The sequence below is a fragment of the Salvelinus sp. IW2-2015 genome, linkage group LG2, assembly GCF_002910315.2.
Source record: "Salvelinus sp. IW2-2015 linkage group LG2, ASM291031v2, whole genome shotgun sequence".
NCBI lineage: Eukaryota > Metazoa > Chordata > Actinopteri > Salmoniformes > Salmonidae > Salvelinus > Salvelinus sp. IW2-2015.
In genome coordinates, this window is record NC_036839.1 from 33,397,447 (window position 1) to 33,418,125 (window position 20,679).

The 20,679-nt window shown below is 44.8% G+C and overlaps 1 protein-coding gene across 1 annotated transcript in view; it reads right to left on the minus strand.

Moving 5' to 3' along the window:
• Positions 1 to 20,679, minus strand: part of cryl1 (crystallin, lambda 1) — a 36,701-nt gene that overhangs the window by 9,222 nt on the left and 6,800 nt on the right. The window contains exons 4-6 of the mRNA XM_024008645.2: positions 11,486 to 11,647; positions 10,157 to 10,351; positions 6,092 to 6,200 (exon numbers count right to left, since the gene is read on the minus strand). Coding sequence (XP_023864413.1) covers positions 6,092 to 6,200; positions 10,157 to 10,351; positions 11,486 to 11,647 — 466 coding nt within the window. The remainder of the gene's footprint in view (positions 1 to 6,091; positions 6,201 to 10,156; positions 10,352 to 11,485; positions 11,648 to 20,679) is intronic.

Below are 20,679 nucleotides of genomic sequence, written 5' to 3' on the forward strand. Positions count from 1 at the left end.
GCAGCGCACCACCGGCTCAGAGAGAGAAACGCGTTTGACAGAACAGAGAGAGAGAACGCGTGTTGACAGAACAGAGAGAGAAGAACGCGTTTGACAGAACAGAGAGAGAAGAACGCGTTTGACAGAACAGAGAGAGAGAACGCGTTTGACAGAAACAGAGAGAGAGAACGCAGTTTGACAAACAGAGAGAGAGAACGCGTTTGACAGAACAGAGAGAGAGAACGCGTTTGACAGAACAGAGAGAGAGAACGCGTTTGACAGAACAGAGAGAGAGAGAACGCGTTTGACAGAACAGAGGAGAGAGGACGCGTTTGACAGAACGAGAGAGAGGACGCGTTTGACAGAACAGAGAGAGAGAACGCGTTTGACAGAACAGAGAGAGAGAACGCGTTTGACAGAACAGAGAGAGAGAACGCGTTTGACAGACAAGAGAGAGAGAACGCGTTTGACAGAAACAGAGAGAGAACGCGTTTGACAGAACAGAGAGAGAGAACGCGTTTTGACAGAACAGAGAGAGAGAACGCGTTTGACAGAACAGAGAGAGAGAACGCGTTTGACAGAACAGAGAGAGAGAGAAACGCGTTTGACAGAACAGAGAAGAGAGAACGCGTTTGACAGAACAAGAGAGAGAGAGAGAACGCGTTTGACAAACAGAAGAGAGAGAGAGGACGCGTTGACAGACAGAGAGAGAGAGAGAGACGCGTTTGACAGAACAGAGAGAGAGAGAGGACGCGTTTGACAGAACAGAGAGAGAGAGAGAGGACGCGTTTGACAGAACAGAGAGAGAGAGAGGACGCGTTTGACAGAACAAGAGAGAGAAGAGAGGACGCGTTTGACAGAACAGAAGAGAGAGAGAGAGGACGCGTTGACAGAACAGAGAGAGAGAGAGGACGCGTTTGACAGAACAGAGAGAGAGAGAGGACGCGTTTGACAGAACAGAGAGAGGGAGAGACGCGTTTGACAGAACAGAGAGAGGAGAGGACGCGGTTGACAAGAACAGAGAGAGGAGAGGACGCGTTTGACAGAACAGAGAGAGGGAGAGGACGCGTTTGACAGAACAGAGAGAGGAGAGGACGCGTTTGACAGAACAGAGAGAGGAGAGAGACGCGTTTGACAGAACAGAGAAGAGAGAGGAACGCGTTTGACAGAACAAGAGAGAGAAGAGGACGCCGTTTGACAGAACAGAGAGAGAGAGAGACGCGTTTGACAGAACAGAGAAGAGAGAGAGAGAGACGCGTAGTTGACAGAACAGAGAGAGAGAGAGGACCGCAGTGCTGCTAGAGCAGGGTCAACTTCTAGTGTTCACAATGCCCTTTCATATTCTCCATCTACTTGATGTTTCAGACTCTCAGAGAATCACGCGTGTGCGCGCGCACACACACGCGCAACCACACACTCTCTCTCTAAAACACACACCCACGTCATCCCCCAATATATTTTTATTTATTTATATTTCACCTTAACTTAACCAGGTAGGCTAGTTGAGAACAAGTTCTCATTTACAACTGTGACCTGGCCAAGATAAAGCAAAGAGGTGCGACACAAACAACACAGAGTTACACATGGAATAAACAAACATGCAGTCAATAATACAATAGAGAAAGTCTATATACAGTGTGTGCAAATGAGGTAAGATAAGGGAGGTAAGGCAATAAATAGGCCATAGGCAATAAATAAGGCAATAAATAGGCCATAGTGGTGAAATAATTACAATATAGCAGTTAAACACGAGTGATAGATGTGCAGAAGATGAATGTGCAAGTAGAGATACCGGGGTGCAAAGGAGAAAAAATAAAAATAAAAATAACAGTATGGGGATGAGGTAGTTTGTTGGGCTATTTACAGATGGGGTATGTACAGGTGCAATGATCTGTGAGCTGCTCTGACAGCTGGTGCTTAAAGCTAGTGAGGGAGGTAAGAGTCTCCAGCTTCAGTGATTTTTGCAATTCGTTCCAGTCATTGGCACCAGAGAACTGGAAGGAAAGGCAGCCAAAGGAGGAATTGGCTTTGGGGGTGACCAGTGAAATATACCTGCTGGAGAGCGTGCTGCGGGTTGGTGCTGCTATAGTGACCAGTGAGCTGAGATAAGGCGGGGCTTTACCTAGCAAATACTTATAGATGACCTGGAGCCACTGGGGTTTGGCGACGAATATGAAGCGAGGGCCAGCCAACGAGAGCATACAGGTCRCAGTGGTGGGTAGTATATGGGGCTTTGGTGACAAAACGGATGGCACTGTGATAGCAAATTGGATGCAGTCTGAGTAGAGTGTTGGAGGGTATTTTGTACATGACATCGCCGAAGTCAAGGATCGGCAGGATAGTCAGTTTAACGAGGGTGTGTTTGGCAGCATAAGTGAAGGATGCTTTGTTGCAAAATAGGAAGCCGATTCTAGATTTAATTTTAGATTGGAGATGCTTAATGTGAGTCTGGAAGGAGAGTTTACAGTCTAACCAGACACCTAGGTATTTGTAGTTGTCCACATATTCTAAGTCAGAACCGTCCAGAGTAACGATGCTGGACGGGCGGGCAGGTGCGGGCAGCGATCGGTTAAAGAGCATACATTTAGTTTTACTTGCATTTAAGAGCAGTTGGAGGCCACAGAAGGAGAGTCGTATGGCATTGAAGCTCATCTGGAGGTTAGTTAACACAATGTCCAAAGAAGGGCCAGAAGTATACAGAATGGTGTCGTCTGCGTAAAGGTGGATCAGAGAATCACCAGCAGCAAGAGCGACATCATTGATGTATACAGAGAAAAGAGTCGGCCCGAGAATTGAACCCTGTGGCACCCCCATAGAGACTGCCAGAGGTCCGGACAACAGGCCCTCCGATTTGACACAATGAGCTCTGTCTGAGAAGTAGTTGGTGAACCAGGCAAGGCAGTCATTTGAGAAACCAAGGCTGTTGAGTCTGCCGATAAGAATGTGGTGATTGACAGAGTCGAAAGCCTTGGCCAGGTTGATGAAGACGGCTGCACAGTACTGTCTCTTATCGATGGCGGTTAAGATATTGTTCAGGACCTTGAGCGTGGCTGAGGTGCACCCATGACCAGCTCGGAAACCAGCTCGGAGAAGGTACGGTGGGATTCGAAATGGTCGGTGATCTGTTTGTTAACTTGGCTTTCAAAGACCTTAGAAAGGCAGGGTAGGATAGATATAGGTCTGTAGCAGTTTGGGTCTAGAGTGTCTCCCCCTTTGATGAGGGGGATGACCGCGGCAGCTTTCCAATCTTTGGGGATCTCAGACGATACGAAAGAGGTTGGAATAGGCTAGTAATAGGGGTTGCAACAATTTCGGCGGATCATTTCAGAGAGGGGGTCCAGATTGTCCAGGCCGGCTGATTTGTAGGGGTCCAGATTTTGCAGCTCTTTCAGAACATCAGCTGTCTGGATTTGGGTGAAGGAGAAATGGGGGAGGCTTGGGCATGTTGCTGTGGGGGGTGCAGGGCTGTTGACCGGGGTAGGGGTAGCCAGGTAGAAAGCATGGCCAGCCGTAGAAAAATGCTTTTTGAAATTCTCAATTATCGTGGATTTATCGGTGGTGACAGTGTTTTCTAGCCTCAGTGCAGTAAACAGCTGGGAGGAGGTGCTCTTATTCTCCATGGACTTTACAGTGTCCCAGAACTTTTTGGAGTTTGTGCTACAGGATGCAAATTTCTGTTTGAAAAAGCTAGCCTTTGCTTTCCTAACTGCCTGTGTATATTGGTTCCTAACTTCCCTGAAAAGTTGCATATCGCGGGGGCTATTCAATGCTAATGCAGTACACCATAAGATGTTTTTGTGCTGGTCAAGGGCAGTCAGGTCTGGAGAGAACCAAGGGCTATATCTGTTCCTGGTTCTACATTTTATGAATGGKCATGCTTATTTAAGATGGTGAGGAAAGCACTTTTAAAGAATAACCAGGCATCCTCTACTGATGGAATGAGGTCAATATCCTTCCAGGATACCCAGGCCAGGTCGATTATAAAGGCCTGYGTGCTGAAGTCTTTTAGGGAGCGTTTGACAGTGATGAGGGGTGGTCGTTTGACTGCAGACCCATTACGGACGCAGGCAATGATCGCTGAGATCCTGGTTGAAGACAGCAGAGGTGTATTTGGAGGGCAGGTTGGTTAGGATGATATCTATGAGGGTGCCCGTGTTTATGGATTTGGGGTTGTACCTGGTAGGTTCATTGATAACTTGTGAGATTGAGGGCATCAAGCTTAGATTGTTGGATGGCCGGGGTGTTAAGCATGTCCCAGTTTAGGTCACCTAACAGCACGAGCTCTGAAGATAGATGGGGGACAATCAATTCACACATGGTGTCCAGGGCACAGCTGGGGGCAGAAAGTGGTCTATAGCAAGCGGCAATGGTGAGAGACTTGTTTCTGGAAAGGTGGATTTTTAAAAGTAGAAGCTCAAATTGTTTGGGCACAGACCTGGATAGTAAGACAGAACTCTGCAGGCTATTTCTGCAGTAGATTGCAACTCCGCCCCCTTTGGCAGTTCTATCTTGTCGGAAAATGTTAGTAAGGGATGGAAATGTAAGGGTTATTGTTGGACTTCCTAAGCCAGGATTCAGACACGGCTAGGACATCCGGGTTGGCAGAGTGTGCTAAAGCAGTGAATAAAACAAACTTAGGGAGGAGGCTTCTAATGTTAACATGCATGAAACCAAGGCTTTTACGGTTACAGAAGTCAACAAATGAGAGCACCTGGGGAATGGGAATGCCTAGCAGGGTTCTCCAGTTGGAGAACCCTGCTAGGCACTGCAGGGCCTGGATTAACCTCTACATCACCAGAGGAAGAGTAGGATAAGGGTACGGCTAACGGCTATAAGAATTGGTCGTCTAGTACATTCGGAACAGAGAGTAAAAGGAGCAGGTTTCTGGGCGCGGTAGAATTGATTCAAGGCATAATGTACAAGGTATGGTAGGATGTGAATACAGTGGAGGTAAACCTAGGCATTGAGTGGCAATGAGAGAGGTATTGTCTCTAGAGACACCATTTAAACCAAGTGAGGTCACCGCATGTGTGGGAGGTGGAACAAATGGGTTAGCTAAGGCATATTGAGCAGGGCTGGAGGCTCTACAGTGAAATAAAAAACAGCAATAGACAAGGCATATTGACATTAGGGAGAGGCATGCGTAGCCGAGTGATCATAGGGTCCAGTGAGTAGCTAGGCGAGCTGGCGGCACGGCGATTCAGACAGTTAGCGGGCCCGGGGCTAGCAGAAGGGCCTTAGAGGGACATCGCGACGAAGCGGTTACATCGGCAGACCAGTCGTGATGGATCAGAAGGGCTCCGTGTAGTAAAAGGGTCCAGGCCAATTACCTATTTTGCCATAGTAGCCCAAGAAATTGGCTGATGGACCTCTTCAGCTAGATGGGCCTAGCATAGGCTAGCTCCAGGCTAATTGGCGCTTGCTTCGGGACAGAAACGTTAGCCAGGAGTAAACACTCAGATAGCAGCTAGCTAGCTGCAATGATCCAGGTGAAAAGGTTCAGAGCTTGCGGTAGGAATCTGGAGATATGGAGAAGAAGAAGTCCGATATGCTCTGGGTTGAATCGCACTGTGCAGACTGGCAGTAGTTGTCCGGGCTAAAGGTTAGCTGATGACCGCTAGCAGTGGCTAGCTGACTACTAGCTAGTAGCTAGTTAGCTGGCTAGCTTCTGTTGAGGGTTCCGGTTCTAAAGTAAAGAAAATAGCAGATCCATACCACATTGGGTGAAGCAGGTTGCAGGAGAGTATGTTGAAGTTAAGAAAAATATTTAAAAAAGAAAAGAAAAAAGATATACACGGGACACGACAAGACGAAGACAAAGATGCCTGACTGCTACGCCATCTTGGATTGGTGGTGAAATAATATGGTAAAAGGGTACTGAGACGTGATGGTAGCCACAGTTCCCCCTCCTTTTATCAGCTGTTCAGGGTCTGGCAGAGCAACCTCTTTGAACCCTAATATCACGGTCTGGTCATAAACTCTGCCCTTCACACAACCATCTGACCATCGCACATTGTTAATGTCACAATCACACAGGACAAAGAGGACAGTATATAAATATTTATTCTTTGGGGACGTTCTCTCTTTGTGTAAGTCAAAAGGAGGAACTTACCTTCAGGTGCGTTGAGGTGCATGGTTTCCATGGGACCAATAAAAGCGTAACGCATTCCCAGCCCCTCTGACATCACCAGGTCAATGTCCTTGACTGAAATGACACCGTCCTGAAACGAGAGGAAGCAATGAACACAGATTCAACAAAAGACTCAAGACCCGCCCCCCCCCCCTCAGAAGTGCTCTACCTGCCCACTTGCCCACCAACGACTGGTCTGTCTGTCAGGAGGGCTGAGGGAGCAGTAGACTAGAAGACCCTTCTTATTTCATCCCACCAGAGCAGAATTAAGGTTACTCCCACCAGATTGGGTTTCCCCAATCATCCCATTCTGTGTCCCAGGATAATGGGAGGGTACAGAGGAAGCTGTGAGGGCAGTGCCAGGCCTGGGACAGGGCCTGCTGTTCTCCACTCAGATTACTGCTCAACAGATACCTGTTGGCTAACCAGGGGGAAATCAAAGCTTGCACACAGATCTAGAGAGTAGAGGGGAACGGGGACAGGGTTGTCTTTGTTCGCATCCTGCGGGCCAACAACGGGCCCGTTATCTTGGCATCGCGAGGTGGCGTCCARGTGGGGGGGGGGCAGCTGTGAAAAGGGGCCTTTCCTCTGCTGTAATCACCGGGAGCTACCGGCTGCGTTCTCAGCCACTCCGCTTTCCCACGCTGGCTTGGACTCAAAGGCCAACTTCTGTGTGTCTGTCTATGTAATATTAATATCAGTGACACTTCACTTGAACTCTCCATTATTAAGACCATAACACTCAGCTTTCTGACATTTTTACAGCAATGACCAGGTAGGCCTATGTACTTACAAGATAAAATTATAACATATTAAGAATTTTTCTTTGGGGAGGGCACCACTAGATACCAGGTAGTTACCACCTAAGTAGAATTATTCTACGTAGGCTATGTGACTAGTACATTTCTATAGATGCCATATCATTTCCTATTAGTTACCAGGTAGCCCAACCCCTGGTGTTAACAGTACAGTATAACAAGTTTCCAACTTCCTCTGTCTGAGTGCTTATGACGAAATGAGAGGACAAACCATGCAGGATAGACCAGATTCCCAAACTGTGAAATCACAGTGAGCCGCACTCAGTGAGCTTACAGTACATTGTCATGCAGGAGGTGTGTGTATCTAGGTAAAGGCTGAGTTGATGCTGGCTTTACTCCGTGTTGCATCATGCTTAAGAACAGCCCTTTAGCCGTGGTATATTGGCCATATACCACACCTCATCAGGGCGTATCGCTTAAGTATTGCACTATTCCTCCACAAAGGTTCCATACAACTTCTTTAACTACCATTCATGTTCAGTCAATACTGGGATACTAAACATTACCCCATATAAATCACTAGCTAGAGGACAGGCTCTTAGGCCTAATGCAGAGTAGGTAATCTGGTTCACCTACATGGCAACCAGCCTTAACCAGAAGGAAGTACAAATCACTGCCTGGCACTGTTTTAGTAAGGAATGTCAAAGACATGCGTCTGAGTTTCTACAGGGCAGTGTAAAGACGTAAATATGTACACATAGACGGGATGTATATGGCGTGGGGAATGGATGCAAGGTGAAGACGCTCAGTTCCCTGCACCGTTTCTCTGAACTAAAAACAACACCGGTATTCTCAGTAACAGACTCTATTGGATTTCCATTGGAGCGTGACCACACCGCTTTGTTGAGTGGACTGACTGAGCTCACGAGAGCTGTGATTTTTCACTCTGAAGGCTCACTTAACTCTTTAAAGAAACTTCAGTGTAACACGCTAATGCACATCCAAACTGAGTGGAGTAGGTCGGCCTGTTCTGACTGTCTGTGTGCATTCAACTGGGATGTAAACCCTGTTGTTGTATGCTTCAGGTCAAGGAAGACCATGGAAGTAGAAGAATTCTCCTCTTGGGTAGGGGTCCATTGACTCTTAACGGTCATGTAGATCAATGCTAATTTGAGTCGCCAAATGAGTGACAGTGACCTGACAAAGTGACTTCAGCACTCCTTCTTACCATGTGATTCCGATCTTTGCTTTTTGTAACATACATATACAATGATTTGTGCTTTCACTTCCTTTAAGAATGTTGAAATGATATTATTGGGAAACCTTAGCTCTTTTTCTGCTGATATGGATGACCAGGATAGGGAAGTGACACTGTCACCTCATGGAAAATCTTACAATTCACATCATACAGTCTAGGGTTCACATCAATAAATACTTCACTTTAGAAAGACGCTACTGTAATAACCACGAGGAGATTACAGGAGGCTAACAGGAATGGAGAAAGTTTGTTGAACCAGGTGATGGCTGAAGCCTGCAGACATCGCTGCCCTCAAAGGCTTCATCTTCAATCTGTGCAACTCTCAACTCAACCACAGCCTTACCAAAACTAGGCACCCGTCACATCTTCATACACACACACAACCACTCTGCTCTTTCGTTTTCTTATCATCTGCCCAGGCCAGCCAGTGGAAAAACACTCATGGTGTCGGTGCCTGTGTTGACAGAGTAGAGATTAAGGCAAGCAGGGTGACTGACTGACTGACTGGTCACCTTGAGATGGTCTCTAGTTCTGTCCCTTCAATGACCAGGCTTTTCACAAGGACACATCTTCCCCTTACTGCCCCCACACCCACCTATTAAGACAGTTTCCACAGCTTTCTCACTCTTGGCTCACTCTACCCACACAGTCCATTTGAGTGAAAATGAGAGGTTGGTAGGCTATTGCATACCAAGACATAAACATAATCCATGACGCCTCGTTAACTGTATTGAGTGTAAAGGTTACATAAACACCTGTGGTTTTTGTAAAAATGTATATTTTGGCTGATTCCTAGACTGCTGTTGTGGCAAAAGCAGCTCCTGCTGTAAGTGCTTCTCTTGTCCTGGTTAGCTACTGTTTTTTTAACATGATAGCAGTACCCTAGCCGTGAGGGCTGGATGGGTCTGGGAGACCAGTTCAGACCAGTCCGGGAGCATCTGATACAGGTGTACTGTAACTGTACTGCAGAGACAAGGCGTACTGTGTCAGGCAGCTGAATGTGGGGTGTCTATTGTAAATCTACCCCCCCCCCCCCCCAAAAAGACAGAAAAAATAAATTTTGTAATCAGTGGATTGTAAATGCTCCATTATATTTGTGTGCTGACAAAGACAGAGGGACTGTGGTTGATCTTCTGTCTGAGATAGAGCTCACTGATTGACGTAAGCTCTAGATTGCTGCCATTAGCCCTTTTCTCTGTCAACACTGGGATGAGTGATGGGATTTCTTACACATTATCCTCCCTCCCTTCATGTCTGAAGGGGTGAACAGTGCAGCAGGGGAGAATACAGTGGTGTACCATTCAAGGCATTAGCCTCAGTATCAGGGTGGTACAGTGATATGACCTGTTCAATAGTCTATCGGGGTGGGATTGTAGATAGAAAATCAAAGGGACATTGTTGGCTCTCCATACAGTAGGCCTGTTAAACCAGAGTGATTCGGTGATGGTGATTCATCTTATTCCTGGACTAAAAATCTCTTTCAATAGATATTCTCCATTGAGCTTGTTTTTAGTCCAGGACTAGGCTTAATCTCAGATCTGAAAACCAGCTCTTTAAATAAGCACTAGGATATAAAACATCGGGACGAATCTCGACTTGAGATGCGCACATGTAACTCAAACACATCTCCCAATGAAATCAATCAATCAATTAAGTTGAGTGCCTGTGTCTCCAGGAAGGATTCATCTGCTCACATCCTCCATTCGTGTGGTGGTATATAGAGCTGGAGGTTAATTTAGCCCCATTGTTACAGTTTTAGATAGACAGCATGGAGACCTGAAGGCCGCTGACAGACACTTCCCCCTCCACTCCTATTTAAACACGACCATCAGCAGAACTACCGGTATTAAGGATCCAAAGTTCAAAGCTGCAAGGTCTGATGGACTCTTGTCTACAAGGACTGCCAGTGTCAACATCAGCCAAATCCACCTCCACTCATGATACATAATCCCTTGGTTCTAAACTACCTAAGAGACCAATACAGTGATAAGAGAGGAGGGTATGTTGCACAGTATTCAGTCTGCCTCCCACCTTGACCAGCCTCCAGGACTCGGCGATGATGGCGTACTGCACACGGTTTAGGGCGAAGCCGTCAATCTCTTTCTTCAGCCTGACGGGAGCCTGGCCCACGGCAGTCATCAGGGCGTGGGTGGTGTCCATCACCTCCGCCAACGTCTCTGGGTGTGGCACCAGCTCCACCAGACGCACGTAGTAGGGCGGGTTCACCTGTAGGGGGCGAAACTCGTCAGCTCAAAACAACAACAGAGAGAACATCTCCATACCAATAGACCATCTCTTAATTTCCTCTATTCCAGGGATCATCAACTAGATTCAGCTGTGGGCCGAAACATAATTATTACAAATAATTTGTAGACTGCAAATTGACTGCAAGATGCCCAAACAGATTTGACTAAAACATAATAATTTCAAACCTTGCTTACATTTGTATACGATCACGTGTCTCTTTATTATGCGTGGGAATACTTGGGAGCAGATTTCTTAAATTAAATTACTTGGAGCTGATTTTCTTGGAGCATTTTTACAGTCTCTTATGTCCAACAATAAAAATAATAAAATGTTTGTTTTTGCGCAGAAAACTTGGGGGGGGGGGGGGGGCAAATAAATCCACCCGCCATGCCAAATTCGGCTCGCAGGCCACCAGTTGGAGAACCCTGCTATTTTCTTTATTTGAGATGATTAAAAATGTATAAAAAAATACGTGGACATAGACTAGTACAGCTCCCTCAAATCAGTGCAGATGAGGGAGAGGAGACAAGGGGGAGGAAGCTAATGTGTTGGACCGCATTACTCTGTAAGCCATTATACACACAGGGGCTATCGATGAGCAGGGATTATCTCACACATTGTCCTCTGTGAAGGCCTCTCTGATAGGAGTGGCACTGAGGCAAAACCATTGGGGGGATTAGGCTAAACATTCACCATACACATGCACGTACGCGCACTTTCCCAGGTAAAGGTGAACTCGTCTCTCTCCGGCCATAGAAGGACTGCACGTGTTTGTGTTTCAGCGTCAAGGTGATGATAAGGGTGGAATTTCTGTGTTTAGCCAGTTGTTAGGAGACTGGGGGAAGACTAGACAAGGACTGGAGTGCAATAAAATGTAGTGTTACAACAGAAGGGTTAGAACATGAAGGTTACAAATGCCACAACTGGAATGGATGTGTCATTCCCTTGTGCAAATATAAAAAGTTCTGGCTCGGGCAGGGAGAAAGAGAGCTTGTGCAAATCTGAAATGGCATCCTGTTCCCTATGCTGTGCAGGGTTTTGGCCAAAAGTAGTGCCCTGTATAGGGTGCCATATTGGACACAGCCTTGGTGTTTGTGGTAGCGCAGTACTGACCGGGTGAGATATGATGCAGCGCTTCTGGTTCTGGACCTGGGAGAAGATGTTGCTAGGCAACAGGCAGGAGGTGGAGCTACTGAAGATCACCCCCTCTCCCACATGACTCTCCACCGCCTGGAAGACACTCCGCTTGGCCTCGATCTCCTCAAACACACACTCCTGTACACAGACACACACGTTTGTTTAGCAGAGAAAATGTGACAGGAAAGTTAATACATTTAACAGATTTAAGGTCATCGCAGTGGGAACAGGGACATTCAGTGCAAAATTATGAACAAATATTAGGACATACAGAAATACAATGTAAAGACTGATGAGAACAAACATGGTGTACTTTCAAATGAAACATTTTCTGCTGGGAAAATTGCATTGTTCTATTTCACACCATTTTTATTTGGGGAAAACAACTACTTTCCCAGCTATATGGTTCTGTCGTTAACTACACTATGGCACATGATATGAGATTTCATGTCTTGAACACATAGTTATAAGACATGTCATGACATCTTCCTATAAGTCTGCCTATTTCTTAAGACTGAAAGCGAATATTGTTTTCCTTTGAAAACCTTCAAACATGAGGTCGTGCCTTTAAATTACATTTCCCCTTTATTTTAACAGTAAGGGGTACAACCTTCTCATGGTCCCCGGTCACAAGAAGGTTGTGTATTGCTGACATAAGTGTTTCAATACAAACATTATAACCATAGAAACCACACTGAAACAAACATATTTGGCATGATAATATCATTGCTTCTTATAAATTAATACAGAATACCGCTTGTGCTTTATCCTGTTTAATTCATCACTCACCAATATGCACAGACAAGTGTATTGAAGGCCACGATGCTCTTTCACCTAACTAAACTAAGCAGGTTAGATTAACTACACAATGGCTGCAGGTAATGTTCCCTCTAAACTCCCCCAGGACTGCCATGCAGAAAAATATCAGCCCGCGCAGAGAAGCACGAGATTGAACTTTCTAGAGTTTTCCCTCTTTGTTAACACTATCAACGTTTCCCTTTACTGTGGGAACTGTGATCGAATCAACGCAATATTATCCACTTTCAATGCAACATACCGAAACAAAACAAACTATTCAAGACTTAGTATGCAAAACTAATATGCAAGAGATTTTGTTCTAGACAGAACGCAGAGTAGGATTCTATGCATTGACACACACACACACACGACTCAGCCCATACTCCACACAGACCGGTGTGGCATTACCAATCAGAGCTGCAGTAGGCCTATATGTAAATAGACCACTGCCATAAATGGATCTGTGCCATTTACTTTGAACTGGACTGTGTTAACAGCATGAGCGGTCGTGAGTAGATGCGCTTGTTTTGAAATCAAAGTGAGAGCTGCATGTAGCCACCTGAGCACATTTGTTCATAACCTTTGCTAGTTAGTGAGTTATTAGCCCAGTTATAGATCATTTGTAGTTAGCAATTGGGGAGTGCAATGCTTCCTACAAGAGCACAAAACGTGTACATTTCTAGACATCTTTGAAAGCGAGTTGGGTAAAGAGCTTTTTAGTGTTGTATTTTGAATAAGCTAGGTAGCCAATAGGCAGAGGGGAGTAATTTGTCTGAGTCTCTGTAAAATTGGTATGGGAATAATAATGCATTTTATTTTGGAAAGTGGTTCCTTGTATACAACACAACCTTTTCCTTGTCTGAAAAACGGGTTCATGTCAAGCCAACATGTTTTTTTTTAAAGTCTCATGGAATGTAAGCCTACACTGAACACCACACATGGCTGCTACTGTAGACTGAATGATAGAACAGCTTTTTCCATTTTAAAATGTAATGGGATGTATTTTCTCCATTGTTTTTTTATGGTAGGCCACTCTGGTAGGCCTACATGATGATCAAATAGGCACAGTAGCCTACTTGACCACTGTCTGAAACTGTAACTTAAAGCAGCTACAGCCTCAGTGTTCACAGMAAACGCATGCTGGACGTTGCACAGAATTTATTTTCACAACATTCAAGTTTGTGCTCTGCAGACCTGAAATTTGCTCATTGCCGAAAAATATTTGAGGGGACATTGGCTGCAGGGATGTGTTGTGGGTCAATAATGTAAGGTGGCGGTAAGGTGTGTCTGTCAGTCACCCTTGCAATGGTTACTATGTCTTTAACAGTAGAATAAATAATAACTTCATGACAAAGTTGCACGTCACCAGATTAAACTTGTGACGCTCGCTCACAAAGAGACAAAAATCAACAATTACCAACTGAGGCGGGACACATTTTGCCTAAAAGGAGAAGATATTCTGCATATAAATCATAAGTCTTAAGTGGGAAAACAATTATAAAGCCTATTGATTCAGAATGAGGTTAGCATAAATGAAAGAGTGACGCATGAGAGCACCAACTGTTCCGGACGACAGTGTGATCTCACTCTCCGTAGCCGATGTGAGTAAGACCTTTATGCAGGTTAACATTCACAAGTCCGTGACGGATTAACAGGACGCGTACTCTTCACTGACATTTTCAACCTCTCCCTGACCTAGTCTGTAATACCTACATGTTTCAAGCAGACCACCATAGTCCCTGTGCCCAAGAACGCAAAGGTAACCTGTCTAAATGCATGCTTTTCCACCAATAAATCCACGATAATTGAGAATTTCTACGGCTGGCCATGCTTTCTACCTGGCTACCCCAACCCCGGCCAACAGCTCCACACCCCCTGCAGCTACTTGCCCAAGCCTCCCCAGCTTCTCCTTCAGCCAAATCCAGATAGCAGATGTTCTGAAAGAGCTGCAAAACCTGGACCCGTACAAATCAGCTGGGTTAGACAATCTGGACCCTCTCTTTCTAAAATTATCCACCGCCATTGTTGCTACCCCTATTACCAGTCTGTTCAACCTCTTTCGTATAATCCGAGATCCCTAAAGTTTGGAAAGCTGCCGCGGTCATCCCCCTCCTCAAAAGGGGGTGACACTCTAGACCCAAACTGTTATAGACCTATATCCATCCTGCCCTGCCTTTCTAAAGTCTTCGAAAACCAAGTTAATAAACAGATCACTGACCATTTCGAATCCCACCGTACCTACTCCGCTGTGCAATCCGTTTTCCGAGCTGGTCACGGATGCACCTCAGCCACCTCAAGGTACTAAACGATATCATAACCGCCATTGACAAAAGACAGTACTGTGCAGCCGTATTCATCGATCTGGCCAAGGCGTTTGACTCTGTCAATCACCGTATTCTTATCGGCAGACTCAACAGCCTTGGTTTCTCAAATGACTGCCTCGCCTGGTTCACCAACTACTTCTCAGACATCAGAGAGATCAGTGTGTCAAATCGGAGGGCCTGTTGTCCGGACCTCTGGCAGTCTCTATGGGGGTACCACAGGGTTCAATTCTCGGGCCGACTCTTTTCTCTGTATATATCAACGATGTCGCTCTTGCTGCTGGTGATTCCCTGATCCACCTCTACGCAGACGACACCATTCTGTATACTTCCGGCCCTTCTTTGGACACGGTGTTAACTAACCTCCAAATGAGCTACAATTGTCATACAACTCTCCTTCCGTGGCCTACAACTGCTCTTAAACGCTAGTAAAACCAAATGCATCCTTTTCAACCGTTTGCTGCCCGCACCCACCTACCATCACTACTCTGGCCGGTTCTGACTTAGAATATGTGGACAACTACAAATACCTAGGTGTCTGGCTAGACTAAACTCTCCTTCCAGATATTAAATATCTCCAATCCAAAATTACATCTAGAATCGGCTTCCTATTTCGCAAGAAAGCCTCCTTCACACACGCCACCAAACCTACCCTCGTAAATCTGACTATCCTACCGATCCGTGACTTCGGCGATGTCATTTACAATATAGCTTCCAATACTCTACTCAACAAACTGGATGCAGTCTATCATAGTGCCATCCGTTTTGTCACCAAAGCCCCATATGCTACCCACCACTGCGACCTGTATGCTCTAGTCGGCTGGCCCTCGCTACATATTCGTCGCCAGACCCACTGGCTCCAGGTCATCTATAAGTCTTTGCTAGGTAAAGCTCCGCCTTATCTCAGCTCACTGGTCACAATAACACCCAYCCGTAGCACGCTTTCCAACAGGTGTATCTCACTGGTCATCCCCAAAGCCAAAACCTCCTTTGACCGCCTTTCCTTTCAGTTCTCTGCTGCCAATGACTGGAACGAATTGCAAAAAGCTGAAGCTGGAGACTTATATTTCCCTCACTAAATTTAAACATAAGCTATCTGAGCAGCTAACCGATCGCTGCAGTTGTACATAGCCCATCTGTAAATAGCCCACCCAATCTACCTACCTCATATAGTTTTTATTTACTTTTCTGCTCTTTTGCACACCAGTATTTCTACTTGCACATCATCATCTGCTCATCTATGACTCCAGTGTTAATTTGCTAAATTGTAATTACTTCGCTACTACAGCCTATTTATTTCCTTACCTCCTCACGCCATTTGCACACACTGTATATAGACTGTTTTTTCTCTATTGTGTTATTGACTGTACGCTTGTTTATTCCATGTGTAACTCTGTGTTGTTGTTTGTGTCGCACTGCTTTGCTTTATCTTGGCCAGGTCGCAGTTGTAAATGAGAACTTATTCTCAACTAGCTTACCTGGTTAAATAAAGGCGAAATAAAAAATGTACAGGAAAAAAAAGGGGAAAAAAAGACTATCGCCCTGTAGCCTTGAAATGCTTTGAAAGGCTGGTCATAGCTCACATCAACACCATCATCCCAGATACCCTGGACCCACTCCAACAGATCCACAGATGACGCAATTGATATTGCACTCCACACTGCCCTCTCCCACCTGAGCAAGAGGAACACCTACGTGAGAATGCTGTTCATTGACTATAGCTCAGCATTCAACACCATTGTGCCCTTCAAGCTCATCACTAAGCTCAGTACCCTGCGACTTAACACCTCCCTCTGGAATTGGATCCTGGACTTGTGCTGAGGGTAGGCAACACCACATTCGTCACGCTGACCCTCAACACAGGGGCCTCTCAGGGGTGCGTGCTTAGTCCCCTCCTGTACTCCTTTTTCAACCATGACTGCATGGCCAAGCGCAACTCCAATACCATCATTAAGTTTGCTGACAACACGACAGAGGTTGGCCTGATCACCGATGACAATGAGACAGCCTGTAGGGAGGTGGTCAGTGACCTGGCAGTGTAGTACTAGGGCAACAACCACTCCCTCAACAAGACAAAGGAGCTGGTTGTAGATTACAGGACATCGAGTCGAGCACGGCACGATCCACATCGACGGGGCTGTAGAGGAGCAGGTCGAGAGCTTCTAGTTCCACTGTGTCCTCATCTCTAAGGAATTATCACGGTTCATACACACCAACACAGTTGTGAAGAAGGCACGACAACACCTCTTCCCCCTCAGGAGACTGAAAAGATTCGGAATGGGCCCCTCTGATCCTCAAAACATTCTACAGCTGCACCTTTGAGAGCATCTTGACTGGCTGCATCACCGCTTGGTATGGCAACTGCTTGGCATCCGACCGCAAGGCGTTACAGAGGGTAGTGTGTACGGCCGAGTGCATCACTGGGGCCAAGCTCCCTGCCATCCAGGACCTCTATACCAGGCAGTGTCAGAGGAAAGCCCTAAAAATAGTCAAAGACTCAAGTCATAGAATGTTCTGTCTGCCACCGAACGGCAAGCGGTACCGGTGTACCAAGTCTGGAATCAACAGAACCCTGAACAGCTTCTATCCCCAAGCCATAAGACTGATAAATAGTTATTCCGGGTAGCTATTGCTTTACTATTTAACTATCTGCATTGACCCTTTTTACACCAACACTTTTGACTCATCACATAAGCTGCAGCTAATGTTTATTATCTGTTCTCTTGCCTAGTCACTTCCTCCCTACCTATATGTACATATCTACCTGAATTACTTCATACCCCTGCACATCAACTCAGTACTGGTACCCCGTGTATATAGCCAAGTTATCATTACTCATTGTGTATTTATTCCTCACTGTATATTTATTTCTTGTCTTATTATTTTTCTATTTATCTATTTTTTTTCTCTCTGCATTATTGGGAAGGGCCCGTAAGTAAGCATTTCATTGTTTAACTACACCTGTTCTTTACGAAGCATGTGACAAATACATTTGATTTGACAGTGTTTCCAAAAACAAAACAAAAAAACTAGGGAAACACTGAGTGAACTGCAGTCAGTGAGGAAACGTATCTGAACCAGGAAAAGATACTCTGAATATTTCCCAGCAGCATTTCCCTGTAACTCTCTAAAACACCTTCTTTTGTTCTCCGCCACAGTATTACTTGATGATTTCAATCGATACACTGTAATGATTAAACCTGTGTAATACCATATACCTATCTCCCATGTTCCCACTGAGCAGGCATTCCTTCCCCTCAAAGAGAGACAGTGTTGTCTATACTGGTGTTTCGGATGGAATGTGACTCCTGTCTTTGGCTAAAAGACCACACTTCCTGGCTCACGTGGTGTGTTTGTGAGCGTGTGTAAAGCGGGACTAAGACCAGATGAGTGATGAGATGGTTAACCACACTGTAAGGAATTCAACTGTCATGTGGCTTCTCCTATCGTCTCTCCCATACCACATCCTCCTACACCTTCCATTACAGGAAAGCCAACCTTTCTTGGGAGGGGATGGGCAAATCTGGCAAACCTGGCTTTTGTTCTAGACTATTGAGACGCACCCTCAGGGCCTCTAATGTTTTTGAATTAAGAAAAATAACACACTACCGTTCAAAAGTTTGGGGTCACTTAGAAATGTCCTTGTTTTCCATGAAAACATACATGAAATTAGTTGCAAAATGAATAGGAAATATAGTTAAGATGTTGACAAGGTTATAAATAATGATTTTTAATTGAAACAATTGTGTCCTTCAAACTTTGCTTTCATCAAAGCATCCTCCATTTGCAGCAATTACAGCCTTGTAGACCTTTGGCATTGTAGTTGTCAATTTGTTGAGGTAATCTGAAGAGATTTCACCCCATGCTTCCTGAAGCACCTCCCACAAGTTGGATTGGCTTGATGGGCACTTCTTATGTACCATACGGTCAAGCTTCTCCCACAACAGCTCAATAGGGTTGTGATCCGGTGACTGTGCTGGCCACTCCATTATAGACAGAATACCAGCTGACTGCTTCTTCCCTAAATAGTTCTTGCATAGTTTGGAGCTGTGCTTTGGGTCATTATCTTGTTGTAGGAGGAAATTGGCTCCAATTAAGCGCCATCCACAGGGTATGGCATGGCGTTTCAAAATGGAGTGATAGCCGTCCTTCTTCAATATCCCTTTTACCCTGTACAAATCTCCCACTTTCCCACCACCAAAGCACCCCCAGACCATCACAATGCCTCCACCATGATTGACAGATGGCGTCACTCCATCATCTTCTTTGTGATCCGAACACCTCAAACTTAGATTTGTCTGTTCATAACACTTTTTTCCAATCTTCCTTTGTCCAGTGTCTGTGTTCTTTTGCACATTTTAATAATTTATTTTTATTGGCCAGTCTGAGATGTGGCTTTTTCTTTGCAACTCTGCCTAGAAGGCCAGCATCCCGGAGTCGCCTCTTCACTGTTGACGTTGAAACTGGTGTTTTGCGGGTACTATTTAATGAAGCTGCCAGTTGAGGACTTGGGAGTGTCTCAAACTAGATACTCTAATGTACTTGTCCTCTTGCTCAGTTGTGCACCAGGGCCTCCCACTCCTCTTTCTATTCTGGTTAGAGCCAGTTTGCGCTGTTCTGTGAAGGGAGTAGTACACAGTGTGGTATGAGATCTTCAGTTTCTTGGCAATGTCTCGCATGGAATAGCCTTAATTTCTCAGAACAGGAATAGACTGATGACTTTCAGAAGAAAGGTCTTTGTTTCTGGCCATTTTGAGCCTGTAATCAAACCCACAAATGCTGATGCTCCAGATACTCAACTAGTCTAAAGAAGGCCAGTTGTACTGCTTCTTTAAATCAGCACAACAGTTTTCAGCTGTGCTAACATAATTACAAAAGGTTTTGCCAATCTGCCATTTGCAGCTACAATAGTCATTTACAACATTAACAATGTCTATATTGTATTTCTGATCAATTTGATGTTATTTTAATGGACAAAATATTCGCTTTCCTTCAAAAACAAGGACATTTCTAAGTGACCCCAAACTTTTGAACGGTAGTGTATATATATTAACTTTTTGGGGGAACTCAATTGGGGTCTCAACTTACTACTGAGAGTTAGAAAGGTAATACACAAGGTGTAATTTCGAAATGTGGTTGTGCATCAGCAGATTTCCTCTTGTTATATGTCACTCACTGACAGTCACTCAATTAGCCCATGTAAGTTAAAATGTTTTAGATTGGTAAATTAGTCTAGTTAGCTGTCTAGACTATCTGAACTTGTAGTAGTCATGGCCAAATTACCGACTGGGCACATATTAAAACTTCTTATGGCTGCAATCCCGTTAACGGGATCGATATGACAACAGCCAGTGAAAGTGCAGGGCGCCAAATTCAAACACCAGAAATCTCATAATTAAAATTCCTCAAACATACATGTATCTTATACCATTTTAAAGGTAATCTTGTTGTTAATCCCACCAAAGTGTCCGATTTCAAATAGGCTTTTCAGCGAAAGCACCACAAACAATTATGTTAGATCACCGCAAAATCACAGACAAACAGTTATTTTTCCAGCCAAAGACAGGAGTCACAAAAAGCAGAAATAGAGATAAAACGAATCACTAACTTTTGATGATCTTCATCAGATGACACTCATAGGACTTCATGTTACACAATACATATATGTTTTGTTCAATAAAGTTAATATTTATATCCAAAAACCTCAGTTTACATTGGCGCCATGTTCAGAAATGCCTCCAAAATATYCGGAGAAATTGCAGAGAGCCACGTCAAATAACATAAATACTCATCATAAACTTTGATGAAAGATACATGTTTTACATAGAATTAAAGATACACTTGTTCTTAATGCAACCGCTGTGTCAGATTTCAAAAAGGTTTACGGCAAAATACAATATTCAATAATCTGAAAACAGCATTCAGCCACAAAAGCAAGCCATACAGTTACCCGCCAAATTTGCAGTCAACAAAACTCATAAAAAGCATTATAAATTTTCACTTACCTTTGCTGATCTTCGTCGGAATGCACTCCCAGGACTCCCACAAGAA